Source organism: Notothenia rossii (genome assembly GCF_949606895.1).
Source record: "Notothenia rossii genome assembly, chromosome: 6".
Taxonomy (NCBI): Eukaryota; Metazoa; Chordata; class Actinopteri; order Perciformes; family Nototheniidae; genus Notothenia; species Notothenia rossii.
The window spans coordinates 32159052-32184930 of NC_136909.1; the positions used below are offsets into that span (position 1 = coordinate 32159052).

Here is a 25879-nt window from a genome sequence, read left to right on the forward strand (position 1 = left end):
TGGAGAAGCCCTGAATTAAATCCATTTAATAATGGATTTATTGTGCTGAATGTATTTATTTAGTCAGACTAATGACTAAAACAAATTTATTTACAATTTCTAGGTGGAATAAATACTATCAATTTATGCAGGATTGCTTGGACTTTAGTATACATTTATCAGGCTTTTAAATTACTCCTATTTGTAAACTCACCATACGATTGTTAAGAATGGTTGGTGTATGGCAGGTGGACAAGCAGGACAGATGGGTCAGATCAACAGATGCCTTTTGCCATAGAGATCACTGCTTGTGTCCAATGTGGAACCAAACATCTGAGTTGACTGATTCAAAATGTATTATGTAATGTAACTAACGAAGGGAGTAAAGATACAATGAAATGATCAATAACGTAAAATCATTGGTGCAAATAAAATGTGTATTAAAATCATCTCTAATATAGGGTGGCCCTGAAGTGCATGTCAAAACAGCATTTCAGGAAACACCACAGCATTTCAGAAAACACCACAGCATTTCAACTTATACGGAAAGGGTATTCCTTTAGGGAGAACACTTCTTGTTTGTGATTGGACAGAGCCAGCAAGAGAAGCACTGCTGTTATTGGTTGTTTTTTGCTGCCAGTAAAGAAATGACGCTTCGTGATTGGTCAACACCCGACGCAACATGTCCCGAAACATCAGCCGTTAGCTGTTAGCACACAGAGCTCACAGCTCCTCATATCTGTTCAGAAACTGGACAAAAGTTGACTGTCTGTGTCATGGCGAATACAGTCGCTGGTTTATTTATGTCTGTATAGGCCGTTGTTGTGAGGTGTGGACGGAGCAGCTACACGTTAGTTGATCCTGATCGATCCGATCTCCATTCAGAAAACTATAGGTTACTTACGTAACCCCAGTTCTCAGAGTAACATGAAGTGAGATGTCTCACTATGGGATGCGCCTCAACGCGTATGCAAACAGAAGATCAATCTCATTACGCCAATCCTGATTGGCTGGTGATCTTGACGTCTACGTCAGGGAATCCAACCACCCTATAAGTAGCTTGCGCTACGACATAGCGTCATTCAAAATAAGCACCTTTTCTCGCTTCGCCTTAGAAAGAAGTGCCGTCTGGTGAGACATCTCACTTCATGTTACTCTGAGAACTGGGGTTACGTAAGTAACCTATAGTTCTCATTCATAACACGCCGTTCGATGTCTCACTATGGGATATTGAAACTCCCGTATTGCTAGACATGCTGATCTCGAAAATCACCAAAACAACCAGAACTTAACAGGTAGAAACCTGTCTCAACACGGGGCCCAGCACTGCACGGGCCACACTTGGAGCAGAGACATCTAGCCTGTAAAAGCAGACAAAAGTGAGCGGTGAGGACCAGCTCGCTGCTGCACAAATGTCTTGGATGGAAACACCCTTGAACAAAGCCCAGGATGTAGCCAGTCCACGAGTAGAATGTGCACGCAGGCCCGTTGGTGCCTGCAAACCCTGACTCGTATAAGCCAGAGCAATTGCTTCCACAATCCAGTGGGAGAGCCGTTGCCTGGTAACGGGCTTGCCCTTCTGAGGGTTAGCCCAGGATATAAAGAGTTGGTCATTGCAACAAAACTCTTTTGACCTGTCCATCTTAGATCGTCCCCCCCGTCTGAGACAGTATGTCCCTGCGTAGTGGGAGCTGCCACGGCTGCCCGCACAGCAGCTGATATATCTCCGCCAACCAGTACATTGCAGGCCAGTGCGGAGCTATCAGGATCAGTGTGTGGCATTGTTCTCTCACTCTGGCCAGAGTTGGGGGTATAAGAGCCAGGGGTGGGAACGCGTGCAGAAGGACCGGAGGCCAAACGTGCGCGAGCGCGTCCACGCCTAACGGTGCGTTTAAATCGCGCATTGAAAAGAACAGCTGACATTGAGCATTTTCTTTTGATGCGAACAGATCTACCGCGGCCCGGCCGTAACGCACCCACAGCTGACTCACAACCATTGGATGTAGAGTCCAGTCTGCATATAGTGGTGCACCTCTGGACAGCAGATCTGCCCCGAGGTTCATCAATCCTGGTACGTGCGTCACTCTCAGAGAGAGGAGACGTCCGCAGCTCCATAAGATCAGTTTGCGTGCCAGCATGTGTAACTGGAGAGAACGCAAACCCCCTTGGCGGTTTATATACGATATAGTGGTCGTGTTGTCTGTCCTCACGAGGACATGATGTCCTCTGAGAAAAGGCAGAAAGCGTTTTAGGGTGAGGAACACCGCTAAAAGCTCCAGATAATTTATGTGTGACCGTTGGAGGTCTCTGCTCCAGAGACCCCTCACAGGTCGACCTTCGTATATACCTCCCAAGCCCGTCAGACATGCGTCTGTGGTGACCACCTTCCGCGATAGGACAGCACCCATAGGCACGCCCCGTACTAGAAAAGTCGGGTGTAGCCAGTGGCGCAGTGCCATTACGCATTTCATAGTGACCATCACACTCCGCGCGCCATGACGCGCGGGGTCCAGGCTGAGGGCAGCTACCCCCTCATGTGTAAGCGTCCCAGTCGTACCACCAGGATGGCTGACGCCATGAGCCCCAGTAACCGCAGACATGATCTGAAGAGAAAATATTTGCGTATTAGCCGGAAATGAGCGAGGCAAGCTCTGAAGGCTTTCACTCTTTCTGCTGACAGGTGGGCTGTAAAGGGCACCAAATTCAGGTGTAGGCCCAGGAAGAGTACAGTCTGGGCTGGGGACAACATGCTCTTTTCTGTGTTTATTACGAAAACCAGATTGAGCAGGTGTTTTACGAGGACATTCGTGTGCGTAATAGCCTCTTGCTCCGACTGTGCGAGAAGCAGCCAGTCGTCCAGATAAGTTGCCAAGCGAATACCCTGTTGTCTTAAAGGGGCTATCGCGGCTTTCGTACACCGTACAAACACTCGCGGGCTGAGAGACAGACTGAAGGGAAGGACTCTGTACTCGTAACAGACACCCTGAAAGGCGAACCTCAGATATTTCCTGTGTGGGTAATATATTGGGATGTGGAAATACGCATCTTTCAGGTCGACTGATGTGAACCAGTCGTTCTGGCGCACGAGACGCAACAGAGATGTGTGAGTGAGCATTCTGAATTTGTATCTTTTGAGATATTTGTTCAGAGCTCTCAAATCTAGTATAGGCCGAATTCCGTTCCCTCCCCGTTTGGGAACGAGGAAATACTTGGAATGAAAGCCGCTCTGACTCTGTTCGGCGGGTATTATCGATATAGCCTTCTTTTCTAGTAGCGAGAAAATCTCTTGCTCTAGAATATGGGCCGACTCTCCCCGGGCTTGTGAATACAGAATGCCCGAGAAGCGAGGGGGGTTGACAGCTAATTGGAGCCTGTAGCCCCGTGTTACTGTCTTGAAAACCCAAGCAGAATCTGTGAGCATCTTCCACTTTTTGCTTCTTAAAGCGAGCAGAGATGTCACATCTCTGTCGTCTGCCCTCTGTTTCTTTATTTGTTGTGTTATGGGGCTCTCTAGTGTCTGAACACGGTGGTACCCCAGGTTGACAACCCCGGCCGACACTGCGCATGCGCGTGGCGGTGGTGCCTTCACAATCCCGTCTAATGTCCGCCTTTTGAGAGAGGCCGTAGCCGCTCTCAAAAGAGGGGTAGACCACAGACTGTTTATTGTTTTTATTGTTTTTCTTTTCATTTTTATTGACTGCGCCCTTGGCTTCAAGCCTGGAAACGACAGTGGAAAATGATTTATTAGGAAATAATAATGATGACATGTGTTTGTGTGACTTAAACAGGCAGCGGAACTTGCTGTCGTTGATGTTAAGTCCATTTCCCTTATGGCGCGAACTTGAGGATGACGTTCTGGCATCACTCGAGGCGGCGGGAAAATGGGGGCATGATGGCACCCCGAAAACACATGAGCATCTAACACTGGAACGTGTTCTGGAGCTGGGGAACAGGGAACTTCCAGCTCTCTCGTCGATGAGAGGAGAGGAGAGGAGGCTGTCAGGCCGCCCGCTTCTTCTTCCTCGCCTGGTGGCTGAAAACCTGGGTCGGCTGTGCCTGAGCGGCAGCTGCCGGGACCGGAGATCTTCTTGGCCAGCTCACCCTCGCCTCGTGCCTGGGCTGGGGACCCGGGACGGGCTGTGGTCTCTGCTGCTTCGGTATCTTGAACCGGGCAGGACGTGAGGCAGCTTGATTGAAGGCCTGCCGCGGGACCGTTGAAGGTGGCGGCTGGACCCTTCGGGGGAGACAGAGCTGGAGAGCCTCGTCTTCCTTCTTTTTTGATTCGCATCTCAGCTGCAGTGAAGCTAGAGCGGAGCCAAATATGCCCTCGGGAACAATAGGCATGTCCAGAACATCCTCTTTTTCCCGGTCTGGAAGGTTCGTCAGGTTGAGCCACCTGGCTCTCTCCTGTACCACCATAATTCCCAGTGCTTTGCCCGTGGCTTGGACTGCACAGCGCTGCACACAGAGGCAAATGTCCGTGATCGCTGCAATCTCGTCCAACACGGCAGGCTCAGGTTTGCTCGACAAGTCTTCGCAGAGCTCCGCCTGGTAGGCGGTCAGCAGCGAGGAGACGTTGAGTGCCCTGGCGGACAAAGCTGCGGCTTTATAGGCCCGTTCGGTCATCGCTGACTGAAAACGGTCCACCTTTGCCGGTAGCGTGGGCTTCCTGCGGTTCCATGGGCGGCATGTGGAGCAGGCCGAGCCTCTCCATACCGTGGATTGGGGCTTGTTGCTGAAAGGGCGGTCTCTCCACGAGACCGACATCTCGTCCTGCATCTCCGGAAAGACTGGAAGGAGCTGCCTCTTCGTCCTCGCTGCTTGGGGCAATTGCTTCCCCTCGTAGCGAGATCTGGAGGTCTCCTTGGCCACTTCAGGCCATGGGATGTCCAGCCTGGAAGCAGCGCGTTGACACACGGCCTGCAAGTCCATACTTAGGCAAGGCGAAGCTGGTGTGCTTTCGCCCTGGAGAGCGGACATCGCTCCCGGCTTTGCAGCCTGAGTCGATGAAACGAAGATGTCATCCTCGTGCTCATCCGAGTCGGACAGGAGGAACTCAGAGGCATCCTCTTCTTCCTCCATATAGTCCAACTCCAGGACATCCTCCGCGGGTGGAACCATGGTGAGGTCCAGTTGGGAGCCCCAGCTTGACACAGCGCGGGGCTCCGCTCTCGCGGCTCTTGCCGCCACCGGACCCCAGCCTGACACGGCGCGGGGCTCCGGTTCAGCGGCTGCCGCTGTTATTGAGCCCCAGCCTGACACAGCGCGGGGCTCAATCTCTGCGGCTGACGCCACCATGTCTTGATTGCCGGCTGGCGAATCAGCGGACATGAGGGGGTCCTGTCCCGACAAGCTAGCTTGGCGTGCTAGCCGTCGGCGGAGGCTCTTAATGGTGAAGCGGGCACAATGCCCGCACGAGCCGGGGTTATCGATAGCCTCTTGGGCGTGTTCCAGCCCGAGGCAGGACGAGCAGACCTGGTGTGAGTCTGTGCCTGAGATCTTAAACCCGCAGCCGCATAGCCGAGTGTTATGAATGAGAACACGCATTTTAAAAGGTTTTTCGCCTGCCGCCTTGTCTGCAGACTTGTCACAGCATTAATTCACGGTTTTTACTAACTGGTATCAGTATGTTGTTACTTCGGCATCATTTTGAAACGTGTATTACAATTAAATCACGGTAAAAAAAATCATTTTTGTTTGCAAACTCTTTACTCCGTACTCTTATTGAATTATTCTCAATGCAAACAGTCTCAAGAGTTTGCCTTTAAAGTTATGTGAAAAATATTTATGGTTTGAATTGACCTTCAATTATATTATATTTTTTTTATCTGTGAACAAAAATGGAACAACAACAAAAAACCTTCCACAGAACCCTTTCTAGCATTTCACTCTGACACAAGGCATCACTTGAGTCAGGTTTTCTATTCTTCAAGTGCATAATCAAAGTTGTTACAATGAAGGGTTGACCTATACAATTATCAAACATGCACTCTGCACTCTCCTTTTGTGAACAGCTAGTGTACAGCTTCACATCAAATCTGACCTTGCAAGACTTGAAAAACTGCACAATACGACAAGTTCACTATTCTCTGTGAAAAATGAGTTAGTATTTTCCATGTTTTGCTATTTTCATTTTGGTTCCTTTAATCTTACATATTCCCTGAAGAAGACACCTCCCACATGGTGCTGGAAACAGAAGCCTTTAAGGTATTTTAAAAGTAAATATTCCTTTAAAGGCAGGCTTTCTTTTCAGTTAATATATATATATATACTGATAAAACACACTAACAATTAGGAAACAGACTGACTGCTAGTGACAGTTGGCAAACATTATAATCCCAGAACGTCAGTGCTCCGGTCCCAGTACATGTGTGCATCACTACTTAGTGTCCCTTTTTCCGTTGTGTGTTGAGCATCTTACAGCGTTTTTTATTTGAAATGTTTTGTGTCCACCTTCAGTAAACTTCCACATGTCTCATCAATTTCATTAATGTGTTCTAATTGCTGTGTATGTGTCATCCACATGTTTTCATTTGTATGTGTTCTGGCACATCTGTATTTTTTATTTGCAATGGCAGTGAGTTGGGCTGTTGTTTTGCTTCTTCACCTGTCGGCAGGGGAGGACGGGGACTAAAAATCAGCCCGGGCATCTCGACCGGCCCACTTCGTGGCTTATCCGACCGGCCCACTTCGGTCCCGCTAGTAAATTGTCAACTGGGGGGGGGGGGGGGGGGGGCTGCTAGTGACTTATCCGGCCCATCGTCCCAAACGTCCCGATGGCCGGTACGCCGTACGCAATACTTTTTAACAAAGTTGCGCTGGATTGCATCGTTGCGTTAGTGCTTTCCATCACTACCCCCAAAAACAGGTTAATAGAGACATGATAAGTACATGTAAATGCATTCAATTTCTGTTTCAAATAGTGGGGTTATATTTAGTAAATGAGCTCAAGGATTAGAATTTAAATAAATGACAACAAAACATGTCTTTGTGACCTCTGACATAATTTGAATCTAAAGTTTTAGGGGCTTTTAAAAAACTCCATTATGTAGGTGAAGGTCTAAAAAAAGGTTGTAGAACATAGTCTTCTCCAAGGAGAAGGAATGGCTTTTAATATTAGCCCTGGGCCTCCTTAGGTTTAAGCATTGATAAACTGATTGATAAACAGAGCTGATTCTTGGCTTCTCTTTGACCCATGGCTCTATAATGTTTTTTCAATCTTTACAATTTCTCACACCAGCTTTCCTGCAAATAGTGAACTGGGTTGGATGTAGTAATACACTGTCTAAACTTACATGCTCTACACGTGTTGGACAAGTTTTTCGCATATGAGTATCAACCGGCTAACTCAGCCGGCAAACTTAGTGTGATGTAACTGTGAGGTATTTAGCCCTGAAAAAGAAGGCTTTTGATGTTTTTGCATTTTGAAAGCCAGGCACGGGCCTGCAGTTTGCTTTGGTCGTGGAGATATTACAAACCTCACACAATCTGCGATAAAGCTTCCTCCCTAATCTGCATCATTTTGTGATCTAATTTGCTCTTTGATATCTCCATGTTTTCTCTCAAAAGCTCATCAATTACATTTTTCTTTACACAGCGTGCACACTGTGATTTGTAAGGTATGGCGTTTCCTCAGACGTGTAATTTCACCATTGACACCTGTTTGAATGTCTTCTAGTCAAAACCTACAAGATAATTACAAGGTTTCAATATTCATGTTACATTTCTTACCAGCCAAAACCGACCAATTTTTTTTTTAATGTGTCTGCTATTGCACACATTTGCTAGCCAAGTCTGGGTGGAAATGTCCTTTAAACTGAGAGTGCTTGCGAAACCCACAGATTTCCTTGTACAATTGAGTTGACTGCATATTAGCCAGTAAACAAGAGCCTGAGGGTGAATGCAGCAATTTGCCAAGATGATATTGAAAGAATCCAGCATATCAAATTCATATTTTTGTTCAACGCAGCCACATATTATCAAAGTCTTGTGGAATGATGTTTTTTTCTATTCTGAGATCATTATGGCTTAAAAGAGACATTGGCATTTTTATTAATGAAATTATGCACTTTGATGCAGCTCAAGGCCATGTATGGATCAAGGATGGAATATAGGAAAATCCAGCCTCCTCATACATTTCAAAGACCAATGCTTTGGCCCGACATGCCAGCGCCACAACAGCTGATCAAAAACATGCCATCTTAAAGTCTAGGTCAAATACCTTGTAGTGTGTACATGAGTGAGCTAGGGCTAACGTGTTTAAGACAGAGGAGCAAACTAGTTCAGATATGATATTTCATTTGCTTTGTAATGTCTTTGCAAATGTAAACTTCTTCTTTTTTTTTGGATTTAAATGATAGTAGTAATATTAATACTTGCCTGAAGCCTCATTCAATACTTGATGTTTAATATTGCACTTTAAAAAGTTTTCAAAAAATGTCACAAGAAGAGCCCCTGTCTAAGAGACATATTACTTCTACCAACTAATTATAATAACATCTTGCACTAGTCTCTCTGCTGCCTTGACATAATAAAGGTCTCATTGTGTTTTGCAGACCAGCTGAGGATCCGGCTGAAGGAATACGGCCTCGTCACTCCGTTCAGCACCGACTCTCACGGACACTACCTGTCACACCTGCTCTCTGCCACTCACAAGCAGCGCGTCAAGAGGGAGGTGTTTTCTGCTGCTGAAGCTGAACAGAAGCTTTTCTTCAACATATCCGCCTTCGGGAAGGAGTTCCACCTCCGTCTGCGCCCCAACAACAGGCTGGTGGCACCGGGCGCCATGGTGGAGTGGCACGATGAGATCCACGACTTCTGGAATGCCAGCAACGCCTATGGTGCCAACCAGACTAAAGCCGGCGGTGGGGCGGAGAGGATACTGCACCGTGAGCTGCTGAAGACGGACTGCACCTTCATCGGTGACATCACAGATGTGCCCGGGGCCTCGGTTGCCATTAACAACTGTGACGGTCTGGTAAGTCTTCCTGGGCTGTAAAGCTTCTAACTCCTCCACCCCCCTCAAACCCTGTCTTTTCAGTACAAAAGTGTCGTGACCTTTTTAACTCTACTCGAATGGATTTTAGATGTCCATAACTCCTTTCTTTACGTCAGCACTCAGCGTTTTTACAGCACACTGTTCTCTGAGATATTCTTCCGCCGGGCCAATGGAATAGTTTGTAACGGGTGAGTGGCCACCCATTGCACCCCCAAACCCAACGGATTTTCCCCCAACCTTTTCCCAGCATAAAACATGGGTACCCTTTGTGCGCCACAAAAGCCTGCAGTCCTATCCTCCCCATTACCCCTCATAAAACACTTGAACAGTAATTGAGGAATGACCTGGGCCCAAATCTCTGAGACTGGCCAACACAACATGTCTGCCTTCATAGAAGACACTCAGTTAGCTCCAAACACTTTCAAATGAAGTCTTCTGCTGAAAGCATCACAAAGAGTGCTGTAACTCACACATCCTGACAGGCAATCACAATCCATTTAAAGATAATGCTGGTGTTATTTTATCATTTTATTGTTAATCTTTTGAATTTCTTCTTTACTACAATGCGTTTGTTTACCACAAACAGATTCAAGGAAGGGCATTTTTGTATGTGTTTTACAAAAAGACTTTTAAAAGCATTGAGCAATAGTGCATGACAATTAAAGGGGCCCTATTTAACTAATGTTCAGGTTTTATTCATGCACACAAACCTATGTAACACACAACAGAAAAGGAACAACTCTAAAAAGCATAATAGGGGCTGTTGAAGTACATTAAAACAGCCAAGAGATTAATACAACATTAAAACAAGCTAAATGGAATAAGAGCGATATAAAACACAAGGAAAAAAGTTACAGTGCAGCACAAGATATGAAAAGTTATTTGATTCAATCACAGGCAGTGGCAGAATTGTGTTTTCTGTTTTCTTTATTTCAAATAAGTGAGAGCTGCAGCAAACATGCAGTTAGTTCCAGCGATATGTAGCACATTCAGGAGGAAAAGTCAGAATTGGCTATGAAGTGAAAATATCCCGTCCTTTTTGGTGAATTTATGTGTCACCCAAACACAATATGCCTCTTTTACTGTATGTCACATAACTTAGTGTACCTTTGCTTACTCACAGACGCTTAAAGTATAACTTTTATTTTAGGCGATGTTCTCCGTAACTCTTCACAAAGTGCCAGCAGCAGGACAAATGTATCCATAATCCAGTGGAAAATTTGATCACCTACCATATGGATTGTTTTATGGACACAGACGTTATCGGCTCCAAGACATCGAATCCTATTGATCTTTTTCTCTGCTGCCACCAGCAGCTTGACATTTTATTGGTTTTGAGTGGAATATATCAGCGACTATTTGACGGATGGTCATTGAATTTGATACTCACATTTAGATTCGACGCAGGACGACTTTTAATAATCCTACATTCTGTGCTTAGGCTTCACTAAACTGGCTGCAAATTATTTACCATGTAATTTTTTTCAGATGAGATGTATGGTATAATAACATGGGGCTGCACAGACAAAACTCATTATGATAAATTAATTGTTAGTTTTAGTATCTTGGAAGTTGGGATTATTATTATAAAGAAGAAACACCAGCCTCCCTTTATAAATTACATGCTCACAAGTAGTATCTGAAAGTATTGTACCTTAGTTCCAGACATTACGGATACCTTTTTTGTAAAGGTATTAATTCTCAGACCTGGCTCCAACATCAAGCCCACACGCCAGTGTGTTTTTGTGTTTGTGTGTGTGCGTGAGTCACTTAATTCTCTCACATTACATCACTCGCAACAAGGTATTACATGTAGAGGGAGATTCTTACTGGCGGTTGTGGGAGTGTGAGGTTTAGAAAAGTGTTTCTGGCTAGCTACAAACTATAGCGAGTGTGTGAAACTGAATGGTGGGAGGACGTTTCAATGAAAAATTGTCTGACTTCTTGGAACATTTAAACAGGTTGATTCGCTGGAAGTAAGCTGACATATTTTGTTTTGTTTGAAACTTGAAACATCCATCATTTGATGTCAGAAAAAGACAACACGCAGTACTTTCCCAGATGAAGGCTAAACACTTTAACTCAGAAGATTGAAATATAAGCACCTTACAACAAATTAAATCATTTTTTCATTTCCTCTTTGTAAAACACTATAATACTGATGGTAATGTATTCAAAAACCCCAAGTGCCCTTGCCCACATACAAGGCAAATCAATCATGAGTAAACACAGCATTCCCAGCTAATAAGAGCTACAGTAAATGCAACTTAGGTGCTGTTTACACGGGAACTAAACGGGTTGTATCCGCTACTTTTCTCTTTTGTATAGCCCGTTCGCTCACACAAGGCTGTAACGGAACCGCGGAAACGGACCCCTAAAACGATAACGTGTGTACGTCCTATACGATAATTTCCTGATAACGATGAAGCCATAGCCCCGCTTCTCCCCACCTCTGCTGCTTACTGCTGTAGCATGGTCAGTAGTTACTGCTACTGACCAGTGTTGGGCAAGTTACTTCCAAAATGTAATATATTACATATTACCTATTGCTGTCTTTTGAAAGTAATAAGTTACATTACAATATTACTGTCTCTGAAATGTAATGAGTTTCACTACTTTTTAGTTACTTTTTAGTTACTTTCACCAAAATAACCGCAAAAGAATGGCTAGGTATTTTAAATGCTAAAATGTAGTTTAGTGCAGCTCATTATACATCCAGCGAAGGGCAATGTGGTATAGCATAACAACAGTGTAGGCCCTTATGCATTATTTTTGACCCAACATTTCTACAGGCATGGCAGAATATGGCACTATTTTCACATGAATATTCTAGCCATTTTCTATTTTTGTACCACGAGCTGCAAAATGACCGCCTAACCCCACTGTACAGGCGGGTACTTGTTTTGATATACCTGGGCAGGCTCTGTTTTGCCGTGGTATCCTGGCAACTGCGGGCCGCAGACGGGCAGTTTCGGGCGACGAAGACTGCTGTTCCGGGGGCGAGGGCGGCGAGTCGGGTGGGAGTAAGCTAGTGTCCACAACGGAGGGTAACGTGATGTCCCCATCCGACCTGTTGCTACTGTCTGCAGTAGATGCAGTGTTCCTGGCGTTTAGTGATGGTTGCTTTTACCATTTTCGTATATTATCCACAGCTGTGCGTCACTGCTGTGGAAGCACTTTGGAAAGGATGCACGCGCAGCGGAGCAGGTCACGCGCACCTGACACAATTTGTTGTTTGTATTTTTTGCTCCGTTCTCTTTTTTGAATAAAGGGTGCGTAACATTCAACCGCCCCGAAGATCCCGACGCGAAGCCCGAAGGGTAAACACACCAGGTTTACTAATCTACCTGCACAATTTGTCTCTGGTATCGGAATGTGTCGCGACGTTAGTACATATTTAAAAAAACAAAACACCATTTATGTTCGGGTTAAAATGTGTTGTAACTGCGTTACTGAGCATTGTAACGGGTAATATATTACCCACATTTCATTAGTAATGCGTTACATTACTTCGTTACTGCAAAAAGTAATATATAACTGTAACTCCGTTACTTTTGTAACGCGTTACACCCAATACTGCTACTGACTATGCTACAGATTTTAATGCAAAATCTACAGCTCCTCTACAACAACCATCAGCAAAAAGTGGACATGGAGAACTACATGAACTAATCTTATAACTTCAGCTCAGGGAGGTAAAGGACTCTGAGTGTTTCGATCGTTGACTTTAGTCTAAGTTATCTCATTTAAACAAGTATTTCCAAGGCACACCTTTTCTAGGAAAATTATAAAAAACAAGAGTTTAACAGGTAGGAAATAATTCCAACTCATAGGACAGTAAAACAAAAATACAGTTTAAAAGGGGAGTGATTAGAAAAATATCCATAAAGAAAAAGTAAGTCTGTTTTAAACAGTACTGTTTCACATGGGTGTTGTTGAGAGATGTATCCATAGATTTAGCCCCTAACTTTGCTCTCAAAGTGCACTAGATAGATCCATTTAACTTTAACCCCCCAAGAGGAGGTGAGATTCACCACCTACCTGCCCACACCCCCCGTCAAATTGTCCCACCCACATTGAGGATACTTCCTACGCCCATGCTACAGTGTCTCCAGCGGCTCGAGCGGTCTCGTGTGAAGGGACAAGTTTTTGTTTTTAGCCGTATCTGTGTGGACGGAATACTTTTTTGATATCGAAATTCAGTTTGTTTGCGTTTCGTTTGCGTTCCCGTGTAAATGGGGCCTTAAAAGCCTCAGTTCCTAAAGATGATGCTAATTTTAAAGTTATTTGTAAAGGGAGCTAATATTATTTCAAATTCACTCTGGTGGCAATATTACATCATGAAATAATAAACTGACACTTTTCTGGAGCCACAATCTAAAACTTAATATAAAAACTGGATCTGAAACACTTCTAGATCCCACCAGAAATCAAAAAATTGAATAGTTTGGAAACCGTTTTTGAGTGAGGCAGGGATATAGATAGATGTCATCCGTTGGAAAGAGTAATACATTCAATTATGATTAAAACTTTTAACAGACTCTTCCCTTTCCTTGCTTCCGATCATGTCGCAAGGAAAGATATGCTAAAAAAGTACAACTCAATTCATGGCTATGTCTTGAGAAATAGTTAAAAAGTTGAAAAATATGTTTTAAAAAGTCTGCTCCTCCGAGTTCACAATAAAACCCAATGTTTTTAGCTGGAGGGGAAAAGCAGTATTGTTCACAACCTGGATTATTTTGAATAACATTTACATAATGATGCAGGAATATAATAGATATTTCTCACTTCCTCTCATTTATCTGAAAATAGTGTTGTGACGTCTAACTGCTCACATCTTACAGGTAACCATGTAGGGAAGCAATTACATGTAAAGGAAATGTTTTATTTAAAAGTTAATTGGCCTAAAATTTAGTATATCTACGTATATACTGAGTCATACCTTGCTGTATGACTCACAGTGGCCTCAGCTCTACCTTTGAGAAATACAAATATATTGAGACAGTATCATCACAAAACTTAACTGATATTAGTCATCAAATTAAAGGGGCCCTATTAGTTATTTTGGTGTTTTCCCTTTCACTGTAGTGTGTTATATATGTGTGTTTGTGCATGTACATCTGCAAAGGCTAAAATCCCAAAGTTCCCTCCACACAGTAGAAAGTAGAAACACAAAATACAATTACGAACCTGAAGATGAGCATAATAGGGCCCTTTAATGTATAACGTGTCAGAATGCAAGTTTATTCAGCCCTTTCAATGTTTAAATGTACAAATACAATAGCTTGATGGTCAAAATCACGATGGTCAAAATCAAACAAAGAACTTTTGCAAATAATGAATCAATCTGTGGGGGTCAGTTCTCAAAACAAATGTGCAGTTGTGCAAAAGGGCCATGATGATGTTCTGTCTCTCTGTCAGTCACAGTTATTCTCAGAGTTTGTTTCTGTTTTTTCCGTACTAGGCTGTTAACTCCCTTTAAGGGTTTTCTGAATGGTCCATTATTTTATCTGAAGAGTATTTTTGAAGTAGAGAAAAGGCACTTGAGTTTGCCCGGGCACTCATGAGACAATTTGTTACTGTGTTTTTGTTGTATTCTCATTTATTCATTGAGATGCCTTAGCAAACATTCTGTTTCCCATTGGTGACCCACTGTTGTAATGTGTACAGTGTTTTATCACACAGCGTTTGAATGTCAGAGCCATTCACTGAGATCTAACATAACTTAAAACAGTATTAAAAAAAAGTACTTCCTTTTGAACTGAACAACTGCAAAACCTCTGTGCGAAGTCCTAATACATTCTCCCCGTAAAATAATGTCAATCTGACCTTTAATCCTCGGCTCGGCACTGCAGGATTTAGCCATTTCCTTTGATTGCAGCAGAAGGAAGCAGTTCATCACTTGGTGGGCAGATTCAGTCCCTCCAAGACATTTATAGTTGAACCTCGCAGGAGATTCGGGGCTGAGAGGGGGCCACACAGGATGTGAGTTCTGCTTTGTAAATACTGTCGTGGCAGGATGTCACTTTGAAGACGCCAACAGCCCTCAAAAGTCTGCCGCTTTGTGCAGTGGATGGCTGATATGGAATGTATTCATTGTACTTTGTCAACAGCCTTTACTCTAAACACTTAATTCCATCAATACCACAGTTCAACAAGACTATTCCCAAAGTTCGAATACATGTGCATACAAAAAAAAGCACCAGCCAATATCTAAGAAAACAAAACAAAGAGGGTGGGGATTTTCCACTGAAAGGCTGCTTTAAAAAAGACTGCTGCTGTTTGCAAACAATGTCTTTTTTTTTCAATCAATAATGCAAAAATCTAATCCTGGAAGCTTGCTTTTTGCAGTAAAATACTAAAGTGTCCTTCTAGACATGTTTTAACATTTGTACAAATATTCTGCCATGATTAACATGGTTTTGCTCACGTAAAAAAGGTAAATACAAAGTGTCTGTAAGCAAATCTACGCTTTGTGGCCTCTCGCCCCGCCCACCACTGACACTCGCGCCACGTTGAGAAGCGAACAACCTGTTGCGGAGCTTGATGAGTTTCGGCATGTGGTCTAATCTGTTTTGATCTAATTCTGTTTCTAATCTAATTATGGTAAACAGACCGTATAAATTAAGAAAACATACCCACCACTGTCCTGCTGTTATAAGCTCAGACTGGATCGGTATTAAAGACTTTTCAATTAACCACAGACACTTGGCTCATTCATTGACTGGCAGCAGTGCACTGGAATAGATATATGGCTTACATTTTGCATTTCAATATATAGATGTATACAGGGGCGCCGTAAAGGGGTGAAAAGTTAGGACGATTCTAAGGGCCCGTGACTGACGGGGGCCCCAAAATGTTTAGAACATTAAGAAAAAATGTTTAAGTAACCTTTCATCAATTCTCAATAATTAACATTAATAGAACGTTATATTGATAAAGTACTCACTAAACTTACGATTAATTTAACTTATTTTCTTCCAAAAGTTAATTATCCAAAGCCTCTGTACACCCCCTTCTATTTACATGTAATGGTTTGGTCCTGCCTCCAAACGCGGTGCGGCACCGGCACTTCAGTGAAAACATGTGAAGAGAGATGCTAGTACTTAGCCTACACTTGTGTTGTACGATGTCTCAACGACTCAAAAAGTCAGGCTCTAAGAAAAGAAGAGAAAGGAGAGAAAGACAAGAGAGAGGGACTAAAGGGCGACAGTATGTCACCCAGTTTTTCACAAGAAAAGGTGTGGTCCATGAGTGGTGGAAAATTATTCTGTTAGCTAATGTTTTGTTTTTACTAAACTGACATTAAGTAGACTACCTTTTAATATCTTTACAGAAAATTCAGAGGTTTTTCATTTCACTGCTCTTTTAGCTGACATTTAAAGGTAGGGTAGGTAATTCACTTCAGAAACACTTTTTGTTATATTCCATGGAATGCTCTTAACATCCCGATAGCAATGAATATATTAAATGCTTTGACAATAAATACATACAACATTTAATCTGTGGAAGCCGTGGCGCTTTAAAAAGCACGACCAATCATCTGAGCCGGCCCGGCTAAAATAACTGGATGGCCTACCTTCCTGTCAGCCTTCCATCTGTGCACAAACTTATCTCGTGCCCTCATTGGCCATGTGCGCGTTTGTGTGTGTTGGAGGAGGGGCTCTGTAAGGAAGTCTGAAGGAAGGGGCAGATTTTTTTCGGTTGTGTACTTTCAAATTCTAGCGCACTCGAGCTGGTTTTTCCATTCTTACCTCCTTACCTTTAATAAATGCAGGCACATTTTTAGCGCCTATTCATACTAAATCAGTTGTCCCTCCCCCTGGTGCCAGGACCAACAGATCCATCTCTAAGCTCAGCAGCCCTGTCCCCCCATAATGCTGAACCTGAACCAGCTTTTCTCCCAACTGAAGGAGGTGAGCAGCATTGTGTTGAATGACATGAAACTTAACATATTTGAAGGGAGACTATATATATATATATATATATATATATATATATATATCAAAACAAAAAGCTAACATCTAATTTTAATTATACATTTCAAACAGTATTTTCCCACATAGCCAATGATCTATATAAAACCAAAAACTTATTTTAGTCTATTTGGATGATGGACAGTTTGAAGCGTTGAGTGAGTCTGTATTAGGTAAACTACATGTTAATAACCAACATTTAGGTTATGATATTAATACTAATGTTATTATATTAAAGCCCCCGGGCCGTATACGGACCTCTAGACCATTTGGTAAGGCCCTCGAGGTAATTTATAAACAAAGTGGCCTGTGCCTGGTGGTGGGGCCCAATGTGATATATTTTCATTGGGCCCAAAATCCCTGGCGGCGTCCCTGGATGTATATACATTTGGACCTTGGGCTTCTTGTTGGCATGGCAAGTGTAGAGCTACAGGAGAAACACTGCTTTAATCAGGGCTGTTCATTCAAGTTAAAAAACAACATTTTGTCTAGTTAACATAAACCGAAAGCTGTTCTGTAATGTGTGTAATGGGTCGCTTCAATCATGTTTAACATTAAAAAAACCTGGAACTAAAGTCTCCCTTATGGTGTGGGTCGTTTTTTTTTTAATGGATCTGTTGGGGATTATAGCTCTCAATGCCCACCGCTGCTTTGATAGAGCTGAATACTGGGATTAGCACGTTGCTTTTGCGCCCCGCACTTACTCCTAGGAAACACCTCATTTAGGATTGACTTGAATAAAAACTGTAGTGAAATCAGAGAGAAATCCACCTTTTCCCTTCATGTATGAACATGATTGAAAACTCAAAGGATTATATTGGAACATTGTAACTACAATTTTTTCTTACTCTCAATAGCTCATTTTTGCATCTATTCACACGTTTTCCTCTTAACTATTTCTGGAAACTTGAGCTGCCGACATCACAGACCTAATTTACTGTTTGGATGATCATTGTTCTTTCACAGCAGGAAATAAATCCAATTATGGATATTTAATTGGATACAAATCTATTCAACCTGCCCTGCCTTTTTTTTTACGAATTTCTTGTTACAAATCTGTGAAACCCAAAAAGAAACTAGCATGCAATAGTACTAAAAAAGTATATTATACTCTCCTCTCCACCTTTACTGTTTACTTTACTGCTTCTCTGGCTGTTTCTAATGCAGAACATGATTATATTTTCTCATCACATTGTTACTTCGTAGCCTAAATGCAAAGCGTGTAGGGCTGCATAACTGGAGATCAAACGCTTGCCAAACCAGTGGTTGCTGATGAAAAAGCCTGTCGTTGAGGGCCAGTGGTCTTTGATCTCAAGTGGTAGCCTTAGCCCTCGCTAGGTGTGTGTTTTACTGTTTCTTAATTATAGCCAGGCTGCTGTCTGGAAGTCTTTACTGCAGCAGGCAGGCAGCTTGACTGCTAAATGCTTATGAGGCATATACCTCCTTTGCTTCAGCAGCAGTAGCAGAGTGTGGGGGTGAGGGTTGCTGCCCTGTGTGGGAGTCAGCCATCAACATTCATGCATTTCAGAGAAACCAGGGAGAGGGGCTTCTTGGTAGAAGTGTATGAAACACATCACCGCGGAACTCTGTTTTCTGCCTTTTCTAATCTCATGTGCTGAGCAGAACAGATCCGTCAGGGTCACAGCAGAGGCCTCATTCAAATATGCTGCAAAGCTAAGTCTGTCACCCATTAGCCCATTTATGTCTCATGTTCCCTCCAGTGATTCATGGTTTTGTTACAAAACCAGAATCATTTTCATCTCATTAGCAGAGTTAAGTATTAAGGGGTCTTACTGAGGTTTTCTTTTTATTTCACTAGCTGGTGTCTATTCATTATCTTTTTTCACACTTAGAAATGCTTAATGAAGGGAAACAAAGGCACTTTGTCGGAAGCACATTTCAAACCCTTTAACCATATGGCTATTTTGTGATGAAGTTCTTAAAACACAGACAGTGCTTGTAATTGTTTAAATAGAGCCGGGTTACAACTCAACCTTTTTCAATTTAAAATCAAATGGGCTTCTTTTTTTGTCATCACACAAACTGTCCGTGATTTGTCCTCACTTTATCTATGATGTTTTGGTCTTCAGAGCCTCATTGGGTACAATTCAACTTGTGATCACGATCCAACTGTTTGTCTGTAGGGCTCTCTTTGGGGCAGTGATGGCACACTGATGGACTGACAGTTAGCTTTAACAGTCTGATCATGGCGGATTTTAAATGCAGGGTGATGAACTTGCACAGTTCTTACCGCAGGGGTGTTTTCATTTAAATGACAACAATCAACGAATATTGATAGAGCTAGACTCATACATTAGCCATATATCCACTGATACAAGTTAATTGCAGATATAATGCTGGTACAGAAAAGCCAATATATAGTAATATTACATAATTTATCTACTAGGCTAGAGAATAATGACAAGTTTATTTTTCAGACCCTTCTCTGTATATATCTTCCTTAAGAACTAAATAAATCCAATGATTAAATTGTTGTTTATGTTTTGAGCGTTTGTTTTAAACAATATCACCATCTGAAATATTGTTATCTGACTTTTTTTAAACTCTGACTTGTTCTAAAGAATCTTGTATCTGTTGTTATATAATTACAGGTTCCTATTTATGCAACTCTTCTAAAAATCGGGAAATATTGTTTTTAATAAGATGGCTGTGCTCTGAAGGCTTTGCTAAAATATTCATTAAAACATACTTTCTGGATGTTGCCAGATGCGCTTGCATACTTGTTCTTTCGAATGCCTTTGAATTATCTCTGCCTGGAATGCAAGGATGATGGCGCTTCGTTGGTAGCTGAAAGTCTTGATGTCAGTGATTTTGCAGCAGCAGCAGCAGCAGACTGTCTGCTTTGTGAAACGACTCCTTCCCTGAGAAACACTGCTGCCTAGTGTGGTTGAAACTCTTTGTGACACTCTTTGATATTTACTGTGGGACATACAAGCTGGTAACATCTTCAAAAACAAGGACTGTCTTTTCAACTTTTTCACTGTTCTTGAAATATGGGTTCTATGAAAGCAGTTGCTTCTGTTTGCAAGATATAATGACAGCGTTTGATCTTTAAAGCACACCTGGTCTGTTATGGAGGATTTTATTGTGAAAATACGTAGTTTTACGAGTACAATATGTCCATCGTTAACAGTCAGCAGTGAGCGACAAAGCTGAGGAGGTTTTTTTCTTTATTTTTGGACGTGGGTTTAAACCTACAAACACTTCTCTTAAAGCAATGTGGAATGTAACTGACCTCGAGAAGTGGTGTCTCCTTTATCATTCCCATCCTCCTCCTCTTCTTACTTGACTCAAATCTGGCCTCCTCTTGTGTACACTCATGTGCTCACAAGGTTTCCTTGAAGGTTCACATACTGCAGATGTTTTATTGTAGAGGCCTGCAAGGCAAAAAAGGAAAGGGTAAGCTTCCCATGTCTTTTGTATTTTTGTATTCAAGGAGTCAGGACATAATCTGTGTGTCTGTTTTTGATCCAGCTAGGCTGGAGGAGTACAAATTAATCATCTTTTTGGGACAAGTCACGCTTTGATGAATAATATTAACAACATTGGGGCCCAAAGGTCTGTTAAAGCATTTTATTTAAATGTTTCTTTCAGCCTTCAGAGAAAAATATTGAAATATGTTAAGCAAACAGTGAGCTTGAATTTAGTCCGCACATTGATGCAGGCATGGTGCTGAATAATGGTTTTAGATGACTCTTAATATGTCTGCTTGGATGGAGCCCACGCCCGACAACAGTATTTACTATCTGCGATGTTAATATTAGACACTTGCCCTGCGGAACTCATTTCACTGATGGAGTTTAAAGCGCATTTCGATGTGCATTATATTCCGTTTAAGTCGTGGTTCAAGCCAGACGAGCTGTATGGATGGAGATGGCGGTCTACCACTTTGGTCTAGACTTAAATATTTCAACTATCTGATTGATTGGTATGACATTTAGGAAGGCATTCATGTTGCCCAAGACGTTCCTTATTTCCTTTGGCGCCATCATTAGATTGATGTTTGTGGTTTTGAGTAACATGAGAGTCAACCATGAGAGAATCTACTAAATGGACCTTTGAGTTAAGATGATTCTGTCACACAATGTCAAGGATGATGCTCTAATACATATAAACAGTTTCTTACTTTATTTAAAATGCACAGTGTAGTTTGATCATGATATAAAAGCTCATACCTACCTTAATGAATACTTCTCTAGTGCACAGCTCTGTGAGTGTGGAAACAAACTAAGAAATAGCAATAGAGTGCCACAGTGACGCGTCCTAATACCCGGAAGTAAGCTGCGCATGGGTTCCTTCGACAAAAATGCAATGCAATTTCTCCATAGGATTTTGGAAAATAGCTGGAAATAAGGTCTGTGGTTGACACACATTTAAGAGACGGATCACGTTTTGTTCAGTCGGTTAATCTCCACATGTCTACCCTACTTTTATAATTTTCAAAATGATCACTGTGGCACTCTATAAAGCAACAGTTTAATTTGATGCTTTAGTTTTTTTTTTTTAAATGAATGGCAATAGGAATGCTGCATTTTGTTGGTGACCAGCTGCAGCTATAGCTGTTATGTAGGACAAATATGCATTAATTATCTCTAGAGTTGAGATCAGGGGCATTCAAATGACATCCCCCCCTTCTTATCGTTGCATCAGTGGTACATTGTGATTGAAGCGCTCGTATCCTTTTGAATTGACGGCATACATCTATGTGGCTCAGAGCTGACACTTTTATTTGAATGTATCATGATTATGGATCATCTGCTCTGTGTACTGAACTTTGCGCTCTTTCAGCTGCTGCACGATGTACCGCAAAGTACCAGGACAAACAATCTGTGAGCTGCCTATAAATGCCTTAAAGCAACCATGAAATACTGCTTCATCCTCTCTCATTTGTTTCCATGAAGCAGGACAGCTGGAACAAAAACCTCCTCTTGCTCTGTGTTGCATGAAGGAGAATTTTCTTTTTCTTTTAAGAAGTCCTTGGCAGACAGAGCGATCGACTGACAGATACAGAGAGACAGAGGCAGAGCTGACCTGAAAACCACAGAGACTTCCTGCATGTCTGACTGATGATGTTAACCTTTACCTCGCCAGCAGCTCTGCAGAACTTGGCCACCTCTTAATGTGTGTCATGTTGCATAATCAGCTCTGCCAGCCAAAAGGGTGAGGCACTTTTCTGTGTCTGTGGTTGTGTGCGAGTGTAAACAGACTGCAGGCCTGATGGGTAATGCATCCGTTGAAATATATTTTCAGAGCATAATCCTGCCCTTTAAAAAAAAAAAGAGGACACTCACCCGACACTTTGCCATCAGCCCCTCTGGGAAGTTTTAACGCCTTCACCTTAAACTCCTACGGCAAGATTTTGCCCCGGAGGAAACGTTTACAATGTGAACCTCATGGAGAGTGACAAAAAGAGCAAATAAGAAATGCTATGTTTTGCTAAAAGCTACGTGGTCCACACTTTTGGCCTTGGAGACAGTTAAAGAGCATTCTGGACGTGCACAGCTCCTGACATATTGGGAGCTGCCGTGGAGAAAAAAAAAAAGAAAAAGCAAAGAAAATATCCTATTTGATTAGAAAAAGAAAGTGAGCCAGTTCCTCTTTGCAGTGAACTGTAGGCAGGCACAAGAGTTTTATTCACTAATAGTTCTTAATGTTCCCTGTTGACTCAGCCAAGGCTTGTTGCAGAGGCCTGACCCCAGATCTGTTTGGGTATATGGTTTGAGGTGCAGGAGGGGAGGCACACCAAGATATGCAAAGCCGAGCTATTTCTTCCACGTTTTCTCCCGAGCAGCCGAGGCTTCAGTTCAGTGTGTACTGCCCGGGCGCCTTTATTGATATTTATGTGTTTAGACATTTTTAATCATGACCTATATAAACTTAAGAGGAGCCCACATTCTCTGCCCTCGCTACAGACCGACATTGGGAGCCTTTCACCGGTGCAAGGTTTTATTTAAAGTTTTCAAGTGTGGACGCTTCACCGCCTCCTCTAAGCCGTCAGTAAATGTTTGCTCTGTGGGGACGCACGAAAAGTCAGAGCTTAAATAAATTATTATATTGTCTCTCAAAGTTTATACTGTTTCACCTTCCTCTGCCCTAAAACTCTCTCTTTTTCTTACTTTAAAAATGTGGAACTTTTTGTGTTAGACACTTTGGAAGGCAACAACATCTGCTTAAATACATCTGAGGATGAACTTCAAATATAGCTTCACAAATTCAATGTACACTTCTGAGTTATTTCTGCAAATTTCAGTTTGTTATTGTAAAGCATTCTCAAAAACAGTTTTCTACTTGACTCCCCTGCAAATCACAAGAAATTAACTTGTGTATTTTTTCCCCTTAATGTTCCTTTAAAGGCTGGGGATGAAAATGGCAGGTAACGATGACGAAGGTTTGCTCACATTTTTGAAAGCAAACACACCTTTGAACAACACCGAGGGTGAAAGGTGGCAGTGTCCTGGCTGAATTCAGAGCTTTTTTCAACGTTGCAGGACCTCAACTCTTTTTTTTTTTTTCTTTTTTTTTTTTATAAACGAAAGCACGTTCATACCGATCTCCTTAAGAAGTTTAGACTGAAAGAGACTGTTTTTGAAAAACTGGAGCCCTTCAGCTGAATCCCATATGTTTTTCTTGGCAGACGAGTGCTGTCTGCTTGGCCAAGGCTGATGTTGGGGATATTAAACTGATGGAACACAGGACTCTTGATCCCTTTTTTTGAGGGGTTGTGTTCAGGTACCAACTATCTGAGCCTCTGTCAGACACCTGCCATTGTCTCCTCTGATGTTCTATATCCCAGAATACTTGTCGGCAAATAATGTGCCATCAGAAACCCTCCTGCTGGAGAGCCAAACTTGAGACGGCAGAGAGACATTTGTGAAGGTCTTGCACAATGTGAAAGTGGGTTTTTGAAGTTGTTGCACTATTTTATTTTATATTTTACATAAAAAGAGGATTGTTGCCAAATAATCATCCACCAGGTATTTTATCTGGTACTTTCCCTCCTTGAAACATCACTTCCAGCAGAGGATGTACTTTCCTGATGTTTTTTGTTTGTGAAAGAGATTCCTGTTTATACATTTTTTTATGACTTTAGAGGAGGGTGACGTAATGCGTGAATTTACACGGCTGTTTAAATAATCCCATCCATGCTTTGGTCAGTTCACCTGAAGTTGACCTTGCTGATATTGGGCAAATGAAATTAAATCTTCTGTCAGTACGACTGGTTTGAGGTCATGCAGAGAATCTCTTGTTTTTTTGTTACACTTTTTGTAATACTATCTTTGTAAAACATGCAATACATGAGATTTGTATAGCCTTGTAGCAATATGACCTTATCTTCGTGGGTTCAATCACTTACTTACAATCAGCTACTTTGTTGCAAACATTGGTGGTGTCATTTGTGACCTATAAAACAAAGCCATGTATACTTAGGCCCATCATTATGGGGCGTTTGTGGCCCAACAGGGAGATATAATCCATTAAGGCTTGTTAAGAGGTACCCCGCAGCATTATGAATGTGTGAATGCAATGCTTTATCTGTAAGGGTAGAAAAGTGAAATGGGCTGTAAGAGCAGTCCATTTACCAATGTATCTGCAAAACACCAGTTGTATGCACTTAGTGTTTTTATATATTTGAATATGTTTAGAACACATACGTTTGTTTCCCTCGTTTCTACAGTTTTCCCTTTTTTTATTGATCATCTGGTGACCATTGTTTGAACACTAGATATATATTGTTTACAATTATATCTTCAATTGAGTACATTAAGGTAATTTCCGTGTGTTGTTTCTAAAATGGTTTTGGTTCTGACAGTGATCACAAACTGTAGTACAACCTTTGGTCAGCTCAGAGGCAATGGCTGTTGGCAAACACACATATTACCATTGTTCATTGTTTATTCAAATTATTGTATGGCTTTTGTTAAAACAATTATGTTTTCATATTCCAATCTCATATCCTTGATACAATGGTTACTTCTTGGTTACCAGCTACAGTTTAGTTTGTTGTTGTCAGGAACCTGTTGACTGTTTAAAGGTGTAGTTTAAAACAGAACACTAAAGTGAAATCGGAAGCTTAAAACTGCATTTTCTGGAGTAATTTTTTTACATTACATTATTACATTAGATGTCATTTGTTAGACGCTTTTATCCAAAGCGACTTACATACATTCAGTACTGTGGGCAATCCCCACAGGAGCAATTTGGGGTTAAGGGTCTTGCCCAGGGAAACAATGACATGCTGACCGCAGTGGGACTAGAACTTGCTATCCCATGATTCGAAGTCCAGCCCCCTCCACTGAGCCACAGCCTCCCTGTTCTCGTGCATTATTTGATTTTCTAATTTTCAGTTCCCCTGAAAACTTGCTTGTGGGAGGATGTTCATCATATTTAATCTAGATGAATTGTTCAGTTCCTGTGAGTCTTTTTTTTCTGGGAGAGAACAGCGCTAATCAGTCGCCTGAAAAAGTCACTCTGCACAGTTCCTTTATTTACACGTAATAATTACATTATGTTACCCCGGGTAAAAATAACCACCAAGGTATTTTCTTCAAATATTCATCCAGCAGTCGCCCATTCATATGCATTTTCATTACAAGGGTGGTTCTGTGAGCATTAGAGACATTCACTTTGCATAGTGTGCAGAGTTTCAGTTTCCTCTATTATTTATATCTTCTCAGGGTGCACAATTCATGTAATTGTCCTCTGGCCAAAGGGCTTATTAATGTTCAAATGTAATGTGGCAACTCTGTAGAGTATAATTGGACTCTCTAGATAGTAAACAATGGCAAACCATTTTTCCACAAGATCTGTGTCAAACAAATGTTTATGGTAATTACAGGTTTTGTTCAGCAGGATAATATCCCCATAGCGACTCCATTTAAATGATTTTCGAGGCGTAAATGCAATT

The 25879-nt window shown here is 42.1% G+C and overlaps 1 protein-coding gene and 1 long non-coding RNA gene across 2 annotated transcripts in view; one reads left to right on the forward strand and one right to left on the reverse strand.

Annotated features, from left to right (window-relative positions):
- LOC307044809 overlaps positions 1 to 25879 on the reverse strand; it is a 449985-nt gene that overhangs the window by 78564 nt on the left and 345542 nt on the right. The gene's annotated exons all lie outside the window — the stretch shown is intronic.
- adamts3 (ADAM metallopeptidase with thrombospondin type 1 motif, 3) overlaps positions 1 to 25879 on the forward strand; it is a 201035-nt gene that overhangs the window by 6459 nt on the left and 168697 nt on the right. The window contains exon 3 of the mRNA XM_079690199.1: positions 8535 to 8956. Within this exon, the coding sequence (XP_079546325.1) occupies positions 8535 to 8956 (422 nt within the window). The remainder of the gene's footprint in view (positions 1 to 8534; positions 8957 to 25879) is intronic.